Source organism: Aythya marila (assembly GCF_965140915.1).
Source record: "Aythya marila genome assembly, chromosome: 4".
NCBI lineage: Eukaryota > Metazoa > Chordata > Aves > Anseriformes > Anatidae > Aythya > Aythya marila.
In genome coordinates, this window is record NC_139045.1 from 24,914,000 (window position 1) to 24,926,879 (window position 12,880).

Genomic DNA, 12,880 nt, shown 5'->3' on the forward strand with positions numbered 1-12,880 from the left:
TGAACCCAATCATTAGTAAAAGCCTGCTAATATTTCTAGAGACCATCAGCATTGTAGTTACTTTATGCTGCTCACTCGGGCAGCCCTTTAATGGCTCTGAAGGAAAGCTGTGATCCCAGCCGAAAAGGAAACACACAGTACATGTCTGCTGACTGAATTATTAAAATTATATCCCTTAGGAGAGAAGATATTTTTGTTTTACAGCGTGTGTGTATATCTAAGCCAAATTCTCAAAGGCTGTAAAGGATACGGGAGACTATAATGTAACATTCAGTATCTTTATTAGACTAAGCCAGATGTAGTCAAGTTTACAATACTTTTCCTCTCCTGTAAAAACAAACAGAAAATGATACCTACCCACGGGTACGAAGTAAAAATTAGTATGCATTAATTATCTTTAATAGCAACTTATACTCAAAAAAGTCAATCCCAACTGCATGATGATTTCAAACGTAGGGTTTATAGCGGGCAGAACAGCAGAAAACAACTCCTGCTGTGAGGCTGGAGCTGGGACAAGCCCAGATCACTTGATAAAAGGGAGAGCCTCAGCACAGAGTCATCAGCTTTCTATGCCACTGCCCAATTCAGCTATTGCACACAGAGGGCAAAGGGAGTGTATCCTACGCTCCTGACCAGCTCAAACTTGCTCATACTCCTAAAAGCCTACCCTGGCTCATCACCATCATCTAAAAGAAATTGTCATTGTATACCCTCAAAGTTTTGACAAAATGATGGATTAGCCCTGCTGAGAAACTGCCCCACAAAATCAGAGCCATATAGCATTATACAACATGCAAAGAGCAAAGATTTGAAACCATGATTTTTTGCAGTGGTAAAGCTATTGAAGACATTCTCTTTTCATCTCAGATTTTCATTTCCTACAAATCTTACCAAAACTACCAAAAGTTTTTTTTTTGTTTTGTTTTGTTTTGTTTTTGTCTCACCATCATCTTGATCCCTGAATGTTTTGCTGGTTTTATGGATTTATTCCCACAAACCTGTGGGCAAGGCAGATGTGCTATTATTGCCATGCTAACAGCAGACAAGGGAAAAAGAAATCAAATAATTTGGCTGAAAGGAGAAAGTCAGAGGCAGTAACTGATGTCTAAACACTCTCAGTTACAAGAATACATTTCTTGTATATCTAAAATGTTCTTATTTATGCCACTACTCTTTTTCTCTGTCTACTTGTATTGAAGAACTACATTAGAATAATATCTCGCAAAATTTGACTTTTTTTTTTAAACAAATATCAAAATAGTACATTAAGTTTAACATTAAGTTTAAAAACAGAGTGATTTTGTCTATATCAATCATGTTATATTTGAATCTCTCCCATACTGCTTTCAGTTCTCTGGATTCAGCCTTGACTTGTATTAGCCCTGAAGACACTACTATTAAAGGAAAAACGTCAATGTATGTTTATATCTGTAAGAATCACACATAAATACATACTATAAACCAAGACCAGACATACATCACAAAGGAAGAGAAAAATTTCTGGACTTTTGAAAACATTGATATGCAGGTCTCAAATATAGGGAGAAGTCAACATGCACTTAAAAAGATTTTAAAAAATAAAAAGATAGTGAAAATGAATCAGAATAATTCAATAACCTTAGACACATTTTTATTACAGTTAAAAAAAAAAAAAAAAAAAAAAAGGGAATCTGGATTCCTCTACAGAATAAGAAAATAAATTATTTATAATAAACTTAACTCAAGCTCCTTCAATACACTTAAAACTATTTATTTTCACAAGAGTGGACAGAGGTACCAGTTCTTCCAACTTTCTCCTACATACATCTCCACAGCTGTAGAAGGGAACCTAACACGAAAAGGATCACCACCTTTATGAAAGCAGTTCACTGGAAAAGAGTTTTCCCTTCACTGAAAACTGAAATGACTGTGAAGAATTAACTTATTTTTCCTGCAGAGTCAACTCAGTCCATGTCAGGTAATAAATCAAAAGAAACCTATTTTTAAAGCAATGAATTTTCCTTTTCTGCAAGCAGTGTGTTAATATTGCCAACGTACCTTTGTTGCTGAAATCATCAATCAGCACAATTTCTGCCAAGTATTTCCTTGGTGTTCTCTTAATCACACTGTGAACTGTCCTCATGAGTGTGGACCATCCTTCGTTATGGAAGACAATGACGACACTGGAGGTGAGCAGGTTTTCATCGTAATGCCAGAATTTGCACCTGTAAAAGGATTTCCTTGTGTTAGTTTTATCAGTGATTTACTGAACTGCTTGATCATCTTTCCACACATGAAATCTTCACTGAGGGTGATCTTCTAGATGAATCAGGACACAAAACATCATACAGCTCAAGCAGCACATTACAGAGGTATGATGCCCAAATAACAGCCTGCTTTGGCCAAATTTGTGCAACAGTAAGTATATTTTGAACAGATACAAAAATTGTGCCAAAAACCCAGAGTAGTGATAAATTAAGCACTGAAATTAAACACTGTCCACTTAATTTTAGATAAAGATAAAGAATTTATGGCTTATTTGAGAGTTATGCCTATTTAAAATTTTCTAATAAATGCTAGCACAATAATAAAATGCAAATATTGATTAAAATAAATAGTTTCTATCCCCACAAATGCACTGGGTGGATATTCAAGCAACAGGTTCAGTCAAACATATATCTGACTCTATCTTTCTTATTTATTTTCATTTTTCTTATGTCTTGGCCAACACCAAAAAAGAGTGACATCAGAAACATGACTGGTTCCTATGTTCATTCCTACTAAGTTTTTCAAATGAACCATCTGTACCAGTAAAACTCTGTGCCGCAAAAAGCACTTCTGCATCCATTTAAAACATTCTGCATTTCAATTTCACTGTGTTGTCTAACTATAAGGAAAAAGTGCAACCCATCCTTGTCCCTCCCTTCAGCAAGATTGCCCATATCCACACAAGACAGCATTAGACTTTCTGACTGTGTATTCCCTAAACATCACTGCCTTTGAATCCTGTTCCGGCTGCTGAAATTATACAGGCAGCAGCCTATATCACAAGAACTGAAGACAACACTCTGGGCAAAGGACATGCAAGTGAATGAACATAATGGCATAATCATCCTTTTACTTTTTCCACTCATTACATTTTTCCCTCCACATACTACATAGTTTTCCCACACAAAGTGTCTGGAAGAACTCATGTCTTTTTTTCCTGAGGGATTACAGATGATTTAGTGGCAAGCAACACAAGTATTTCAGCCACACTTTTCAACATTCATTAAATCACATTTATCAACAATGCATTTATTTTGCAATTGTCGTGTTCGCTTCCCCAGCTGCAGCCCTAAATGAGACTATTCAGTCTCCCTAATTACAACCAGTCCAGGTATTTCTATACCTTGAAGTTTTCCTACCTGATCACCAGTCCCCTTTTCCAAATGCAATATACCTCCTATCACAGAATCCAGAGATGCAGACCCAGATTTCAGTGGGCAGAAGACAAGTAAAGCAAGCAAAGTCTCTACTAGAGCGAATCTGACTTTTTCCAAAGATACCCATTTATGTATTAAGAAATTATTTTTTACAAATGAAAACTTTGAAACTTATGGATGCACAAACCTACATAGTTTTATTCCCCAATATACATTAAAAAGCTTATTAAATGCAAAGAAACATTCCTTTGTTTGGAAAGAAATTACCTTTTTCACCAGAAATCACCAGGTTTTCTGAAACTAAATTAAGAGACACATGGAAAGGACTCATCTAACTGGTCTATAGATATTTAAACAACATTTCTTTGGTCAAGAAGGAATTATTTCATTTATTGCCTGGTAACAGCATTGATGCATAGTCCTCACCCACCAGAAGAAAGAAAACTGAGGCTGATAGAAAAACTATCCATTTTGTTCCTGAGGGAAATGAAAATTACTGAATCAAATCACTCTGCAGCTAAGAGCTATCTGATCAGGTCTTTCCTCCCTTATTCAGGCTTGATGTAAGCAATCTCTACAACAGCATAATCTCTAGAAGTACGGTTTAATGTCTAAAAGCCTCCCACTCGATTGTTTTTATGCCTGAAGTACCTGCAGCTCATCGTATTTATAAGGTACCAATACACAGGTGCTAGACTTACTTTTTTTTTTTTTTTTTTTTTTATATGGATCAGGCCATTAATGCTTTTCTTCCACAAACTCCTCTCAGAGATTTCAGCTGATTACAAGTCACAATACTTCAATCTCTAGCACAAGAATTTAAGTTGTCGACAACTTATTTAGCTATTTGTAGAGATAAAATGGAGAGGCTAACTAGGTGTGTTAAGTCAGCTGTTTAAAGAAAGGTTTTCTGTTACACGTTTAACAGCAGGTTAATAACAGAACATTAATAACAGATACTGCCTTGAAGAAGAAGGCAGTATCTGGTGCTGCTGACTGACATCTTTGGAAGTTTTCACTGGAAACTTTTGCTTTCCAATTAAAAAGACAGACAGCCATGACATTTCAGACTGCCTTCAACAAACAAAACAAACAAAGCAAATGCTGCAACAAACCAAAATCTTGTGTGTGCTTATTTCTTCCACTTTCTGTAGTGTAAGCAAATAATATAGGAACAAAATGGTTAAAGGCATAAGAATGAAAGACAGTAATTTAGCATATTTAAAAAACAAACCTATTACAAAAATTGAATTGAACACCACATCTGTGAGCAATTTATAAGCTTTTTTGATCTGTATTTAATATATTTTTAAAACATAAAAGCAGAGGTCTAGGGTTTTTTTCTACCAACCCAACTTAATCTCCCCAAATCTCTCAGCACATTTTACTTAAACTTAAAAAATCACGTGTTGCTAAATATACCATTTGTAAGCCGTAAAAACACTGCACTTATACTTCTAAATCACACTTCTAATTTTTTGCAGGGACTTGATTTCACTTACTAGACAGGCAACATACCGACTCATCAAGCCCCTGAACGTAACAGACTGCAGTAATTTGCACACACAATCTTTTCTCTTACCTTGCATTGGGAATTACCTTGAATTGGGAATTAGTTGTTGCTTTAGATATAAGCGGTTAATGTATATTTTAATCTCTCAGGCAATTTTCCCAAGAAACGTGATTGCTGTTCAATTATTTGAGTGGCAAAACCCCAAATCCTCTGCTCCCGTATGTCCAGTCCCACAGCGAAGGGAGCTGGGGAGAATCTCTTTGTGGAGCAGCAGTGACATCCAGTGGTTAGCAAACCAAACACCAACCAACCATGTATGACGCACTTTCCCCGTGTTTGAAGCTGGATTTTACAGTTCTAGTTTACCTGTGAATTTTAGACACCAGGAAGGGGAAGTTAAAAGCCTACACTTACAAGCTAATATTTCTGTTTTAAAAGATAGGGGCAAGTTGGTATAGGCGCCAATGCAGCTTTTAAAATCGGGCACGGGGCAGATTCAAAGTACAAGCAGATCTGTGACAAAGAGGATCTAAGTAGGTTCAGGCCCTAGCTTCCTCCTCTGGGTGCTCTGTCCTGCCCACGTGCTGCTCAGAGCAGCCTCTGTCCTGCATGGTGTCTGTTCAGACGAGGCCTGCAGGACAACTGTGGCGATAAGCTGCGAACCAGGATAGCAAACATCAGCTCACCTGCAAAAAATATTTTGAATTCTTACTGGTAGACCTGGGATGACACCACACTGCAGTAGATCTGTAGGAGTGAGACCAGAGCATCCTTAAGCTAGCACTGCCACTAGACACTTCACTTTGTCTGACCCCAGTAAAGAGCTCTGGCATGGAGCAAGATGAGGCAGAAGCATACACATCCATTAAGGACTGGCAACACTGTTCCTCAGTAACGTTGCAGGGAGGAGCAGCTCTCTATGCTTCCTTTCTTGAGGGAGCTCATAGGTGAAGGGAATCAACACCTTCAGACCAGCCCACAAGTCAAAGCTTCCTGTCCCCAAGCAAGCACCAGTAGTACTGAGCAGAACCATGGGCTGACTAATTGCTGGAAGGAGAAGAAACCTTTTGAAAGATACAGCCATGACCTAATGGAGAAACAGAGTGAGTAATGTTTCTTCTGACCACCAGCCCATATACTTACCATACAAATTATTCCCGCTCCCTTCTCCATAGCTGAAGGGACACAGTACTACCCAGCATCCCTGCCCCTCCGCCACCTGCCTCAGCAGAGGACACCTTTTCTGGGGAACTCCTCCGTACAAGAAGTTGGAGATCTGGGCTGAAGCACCCCTTGGCTTGAGGAAATTTAGTGCTTAGTTCTCTCTTTATTGGCTTGCTCTTGCTGATGGCCCTTAGTCCCACAGAAGTGACCACATGTGGGTGCATGGCCCAAGGACTGGATGAATCCTACAGCCTCCCTGGCAGCAACCACCACAATCACAGACGTAGGCTCAAATTTCCTCAGTCTAAAAAAAAAAAAAAAAAAAGCCCAGGCTATTTGCTGCTTCTCCTGGAAGTGTACTCCAACCACCAAGCAAAAAATACAAGCAGCAAATGATGACAGCACCCTGACAGCAATTTAAGAGTTAGTCTCAATCAGATAGCTACTTAAAGGATAATTTGAGATCTTGAGCTAACTGAATTTCCTGTTATCCTGAATTCCTCACTTTCCTAGCAAGCAAGCATCTCAAATCCAGAGAAAAGCAAGCATGTGGCCACAGCCAGCTCTCCTCCCTGTTACTGTCAAGCTCAGGTCAGCTGCTTAAATTGCACCTGTGTGTACCAAAGGCACACTGGGCCCCAATCTGGCTGTTTCTAATTTCACAGCACCGTGCCTGTGTGCTCAGCCCAGAAGGCAGCAGCACAGGTTTCTCCAGGGCAGCACTGCTGTAACCGCCCAAGGAGACAACTCCTACAACACTCGAGTCAGTTCTGTTTCTGCTGAGCCCCGAGTGAGTGAAGAGATGAAGGTCTCAATTTAGCATTTGTATTAACACATTAACCTGAAATTGTGATTAACATTAAAGTTCTAATCTCTCTTTTGAATGAATATAAAATACAATTTAAAATTACGAACAGCTTTAAGTTGCATTTCATGTTGAAAAATGCATATGATTCACAGTGATATCAATAATCACCAACTGCTAATTGTTTGATAATGCATGCATTTGTTTCTTTGAGCAGCTCTAGCACTAGCAGAGCCTTAGAGGAAGTCAGGAGCTGTTGCCATTTGCAGCTTCCTTTTCTCATAAGCCCCATTCTTATCTTATAAGGACACAGGCGCTCAGCAGACAGCAGGCTGTTTACATAGTTTAATTCTGAATTCGGGGCTGCACGCTGTTTTAAATCATCAATTTATTATGACTACTGCAGTAAACTGCATCTACCCCCTAGGAAGATGGATGAGAGCTTCTTTCACAAAGCACCTTCCAACAGTTTACTCATCTATACAGCTGCCAACACCAAGGTCCTCACTGAGCCCTGCTGCTTGAGTGCCTGCAAGTCTGAAACATCAATGCCTCTGTCTGGCACAGAGAGAAGCAGATTACAGAACTCTGCATTCATTTGCTAAGGTATAACTAAGTAAATCTATTGTTAACTTTGTATTTATTACCTATGAATCATTACAGGATATTTTTATACATTATCAGCATGAATATAAACTTTTAATAGATAACTCACAAAACAGGGGTTCCAGGAAAGAAGTGAACAGACAACCCAGGAAGGACAGTTTGCTCAGCTGGGTATTTTTCTTTTTGCCTTCAGCAAGCAGTAGCAAAACTGCTCTTACACGCTATTTAACAGCTTAAACCTATGCCAAAGCAGCATTTCCTATTTTTATAATAGCTACAGGCTTTGTCTGCTTCCATTCCTGAAGCAGCCTGCAAAGCTATATGACTGAATTTAGTTGCCCATTCCCCTGGAAGCACAAGCTGCACTTCCGAGCTATCTCTTAGAGCACCACGACCCAAATTCAAGACAAGGTTTGTAGAGACCCAACATTACTGCTAATAGGAAAGTCAAAAGAATAAACCTTGCTTTTTTTTTTTTTTTTTTTTTTTTTTTTAAAAAATCACAAGAATCTTGCCCATGGTCTTACTTTCACTGAAAAAGTTTAAGCAATAAACATGCTGGTGCAGGAGAGCCAGAGGCCAGAAACAAATTCCCTCCCCCAGGGGAGGCTGCCTTGCAGACATAGGGAGCCAAATCCTTTCCCCCACAGCTCCCGTTTTGTGTTGTGCCCAAAGCTGTCCTCAGCCTGTTCTTCCTGTGATATGAGACAGATCATTTTCACCTTCCAAGTTAGAGCCGCTGGGTTTTATGGCATTGTAGCTCTGCAGATACAACATTTAAAATATGTTCTTGGTTTAAAATAGTATTATAAAATGTATAATAAAAATAATACATTTATAATTATACAATAAAATGTAATTATACAATAATAATTAAAATAGTATTATAAAATATAAAATGTATTTCCCCACATTTCTCAAGTCCTCTGCAGAACAGCACACTACCACAGAGAGAAGGCAGACAGGGCAAACTGATCACCAGACACCTGAAGACAATGTTCCTGTGGGTCAGTTACACAAAAGCTGTTCTTCTGCCCTATACTTTGCTCTCCCCTCTGCAGCAGCTAGCACAGTTTTGTCAGAAAATACTGCAAAGAAGCTACAACTCCCTGTATATGGTAATTCTCATCATTTCTCTGCTTGAGCTTGCACTGCTTTAGGAAATTGCAGCTTGATGCATTTGCCAACACATGGCTTAAAAGAATGCAGTCTGTGACAGGTGTTTCCTAATATAATTAACTAAACAGCGAGAAGAAGCTTGTGGCTCAGTCCCAAGGAAATACGTTATTTCTGCCATGTCTTGCTCATCAGATATCAAAACCCCCATGTTCCTGTCTGGGCTCAGTTGGGCTGAATTATAACTTATATCACACCAGTTTATTTAAATGCTTTAACATGAAATTCTGATGAGCAGGAACAAGACAGAGCATAAGCAGTTCAATTATTATTTCAGCTTTGCATTCATAGTACAACTCCTTTGACAGAGAGTGCTTCCTCCATTTGCCCCAAAATGTTTATGATCCAAGGCTTCACTTGGATGGTTACATAAACAGCTGCACAAAACCTCTCATCCTTTCCTCCGCTTCCTCCTCCAAACTCAAGGCTTAAGGCAGAATTTGAATATGTACCAGGTATATATGCTGTACACCATATATGTATGCTATGCATATGTATTTATTTGAATAAGAGGTTCTGTTCAGAGCTCAGTCTTCTCACTTAGATGTATACGCACACAGAAGTAACAGACAACACACCTGGTGCTTCTGTCAACTTCTTTGTGCTCTTAGGGTGAGCTATTTCTCTGCTGAAACCTAAAACTTGAAATGCTAGTAGCTGGCATTGAAGAAACACTGGATCCATCCTTACTCTAGTTTTCACCATTGGGACCTGTTAACAAAATGTTAACAGAAAATACTTATTTCTGCTTAAGTACAAGTGAAATTCATCTTTCCTGACCACAAGGAGATGCTCTGACAATACATCCCCAACTGCATTTTAAACACCATTTCCCCCTCCCCCCCCAGTAACTTTGCCAAGAGTAAGGCAGCTGGTGCACGGCCACAGACACACTGTCCTTCTTCACTTAGTCTGATCACCAGTGTTCACCTGATTCTCAGCAAGGCACACCAAGGTTTATGTTCATACTGCAAAACTAGTTTTCTTGGCCACCGAAGAGTTACAGTAGACTATGTAACGCCTGAAGAAAAGATTGTTCCCAAGGTACCATGTGAAATGAGACCAAGTCCCTAATGCTCCATTTCCACTGACACTGATACCAACAGTAATTACTGAAAGCTTATTTCATATAACAGTATCAAATATGTAATTTGCACAGTGCTATAATTAAGCTACTAATCACATTCCTGAAGAAAGCAGGCTCTACTCCAGAGCTTTTCTATTCAATCAGCTTAGCTATGACAAGATTCACTGGACAGCTAAGCATTATAAAAGATATTAAATTCATGTTATTCACCCAGAGTAAAAAGGCCATCCATTTCTAACGAGCAGCCAAGATTCATTTGCCCTATCATGTGCCTTGAGTAATTGTTTATAACTAAAGATTTTGTTATTTTTTCAACTCAAGTAAGCACTAAAAACGTGCTATAGAATTTGATATTTTTAACAGCACTGGGACCAGCTAAAGCGTCCAAGGCATCATCATCAAACTAGGGTAGGAAACTGTCTTTACTAAATAACAGTTTTGTTTTAATAACATACAGCTTGTTATGAGAGAATTCTTATGTTAACTCAAGGCTTTATTTTTGGAAAGAATTCCCTCCTCTGCTTATACCAAAAATAATAGTAAAAAAAAATAAAATGATAGTATGAACGCCTTCCAAAACTACATTTATGATTTTACAACCAAGTCAATTCTTATTCACTTTGTTATGACCATCAAAAAAACATTTTATAAAATGTTGGGAGTTGCAAAAACAGTTGTCCGAAAACACATTTCTGTACACCCAGAGCACGGTACTCAAGCAAGGAAGAGTTACTTTTTGATTTTTTTTCAACAACTTATCACCATTTCTTTTTGATGTAAAAAGATGATCCAGGACAACAGATCCAATTATTCAAGTATGGGGTTTATGGCCCAGGAGGCATGCCCTGTAAGAGGCAATAACGTCATTAAAAAGGAAAGTAAATTTGGATAATCCATGGAAGGAAAAAACACTTTAAAATATTTATTTTGCTACAATCAGACTGACAGATGAGTGTGGGTAATGCACTTGAGATTCTGGCTCACAGTGGTGAAGAGACAGCAGTTATCTGTTATAATACTGAAATAAAAATTCAGTAAGAGATTAATTTGTCTCATATCATAAACATTCACAAAGAGTCATAATGCTTTCTCTCCCAGTCAAACTACTCAGGGTAAAATTCCTGTAGCATTTGTCAAAAGAGGCTGTCAAAAAAATCAAGCATAAATAAAATCATAAGACTAAAACCCTCTGGGTCAGTAATAATAATTTGTAAGCAAGTCTTCTATGGGTAGGATAACAACAGCATATCAAGTCTGAGCAAAGCATGTTGAGCAGGGATCCTTTCTTACAGACAACACAGTTAATTATGCTGGCATAAAGTCTGATCAACAGTAAGAACATCCCTGGCTTTAGGGCTCCAAAGTAACCTAAGTTAGTTAACAGGGAGTTTCACAGAGCATCACTTGCAATATAGTTCAAGAGAGTGCTTCTTGACCTAAATCTTAACCCAAAGTGCAATGAGCTTGACATCAGCCCAGCTGAGCTCTCCATATAAGAGAATGGGAGGTGTTGTTCTGCTGTGGAAATGAACTTGATAAAGAAAAACCTGCATTGCTTCTCAGGGTTTCTGAGAGAAAAACTGCTATGAGAGACTGCTGCCACTAGCACGTCGCAGACACATTTCTTGTAGAAGCACTGAATGCAGGTTCTTTGGAACAACTAAAATTGTCTCAGGATCGTATAACCAGGCAAACCTCTTGAAATGAGCAACACACCATACAGCATCTTCTCAGAGCTCCACATTTTACTCAGTGGTTTTGTCCATAAGGCAGTTTTCTCTCCTTTGACTCTCTTTCACAATGAATCCACTGTTTAAATGTTTCCCAACATCTGCCAGAAGAAGCTCATCATTTCAGGTGTTACAAGTTTGCCAAAAGGGCCTAGCTCTCTGAGGACAATCTCCTCAAGAGGAATAGCCCATTCCTACAGGAATGGTACAGCAGAAAGCCCACCTGGCTAGCCCAGGAGCTTCTGATGGAGCTTGGATGCAAAAAGCAAGAGTAGGGAAAGTAGGGCCTGACTGCCTAGAAGGAGTACAGAGAAAAAATGCTCAAGCACATGCAGAGAGGAAGAAGAAAAGGCAAAACTCTGGTGGAGTTGAGATCGGTGAAATGGTAAGAGCAATGAGAAGGGCTTACAGACAAGAGGAAGACTAGACTAAATTTTTGTCATAGATTAACTTTATCCAGGGAAGATTGCCTTCTCCAAAATGAACCAGATACAGATTACCAGAACTTAAATGGGATCTTCTAGCATGAAGACAAGGGAAGCCATCGATACCACCAGGGGGAAGTACCAGCTGTCCAAGTGGGATTCAGACAGGCACCAGCATGTGCACAGAGGAATCAGAGCACTTGACAGCACAGAAAGCACAGGCAAGAGACTTCCACTGCCTCAGGGCACACAATAAATACAAACTGTGCTCCAGAGCATACAGTTTTAGGTATCATTAGTGTTTCCAGGGGACAGAACATCAGAAAACCCACAAGTGAAAAAGCACGATACGAGTCCTCAGCACAAAATACACCTGTTTGGGAGCCCTGTTCTAATTATGGGCACAACGTGCTGAGTGTTCAATGCCAAATAAGTGTCCTTGTTAACACCTCCTCTTGAAAAGGGGAGCTGTAAAGGGGAGCTTTTTCAACGACACTATACTAGAAGCCCAGAATATTTACCACTAATCATAATAAATAAATAAAAGTCTAGCAAGGAACTACAAAAGGCAGCATGAATAAAAACGAGATGCTGCTAGCAGTGAGAATGACATTCTTTAAATAAACTGGGTGGTATCTAAAATGAAAACAGAAATGAGCACTAATCACTAATTCAGGCAAACTGAATGTAAGTAATAAGATAGATGGAGGGGAAAAAAAAAAAAAAAAAAAAAAAAAAAGCTTGGGAAATTGCTTACTTCAGTATGAAAGCTGCTATTGGATTTTTTTTTTTTTTCAAACACAAGTAGGATGCCCGCCAGAAAGTCTGGTGGTCTGATAAATGCTCAGAATGAAAAGAGACCACTTCAGAAGCAAGAAAACTAAATTAAATATTTCCACTGAACTCTTTAACAGTGACCAACATCAGATATCCATGGAAAAAAAAAGGTCAAGTATACAGTGATACTTCC

The 12,880-nt window shown here is 38.8% G+C and overlaps 1 protein-coding gene across 3 annotated transcripts in view; it reads right to left on the reverse strand.

Moving 5' to 3' along the window:
- GALNT7 (polypeptide N-acetylgalactosaminyltransferase 7) overlaps positions 1-12,880 on the reverse strand; it is a gene marked incomplete at its 5' end in the record, with an annotated part of 70,756 nt that overhangs the window by 21,285 nt on the left and 36,591 nt on the right. For all 3 annotated transcript variants that reach the window (XM_082758499.1, XM_082758500.1, XM_082758501.1), the window contains one exon: positions 2,038-2,204. In XM_082758499.1, coding sequence (XP_082614625.1) covers positions 2,038-2,204 — 167 coding nt within the window. The remainder of the gene's footprint in view (positions 1-2,037; positions 2,205-12,880) is intronic.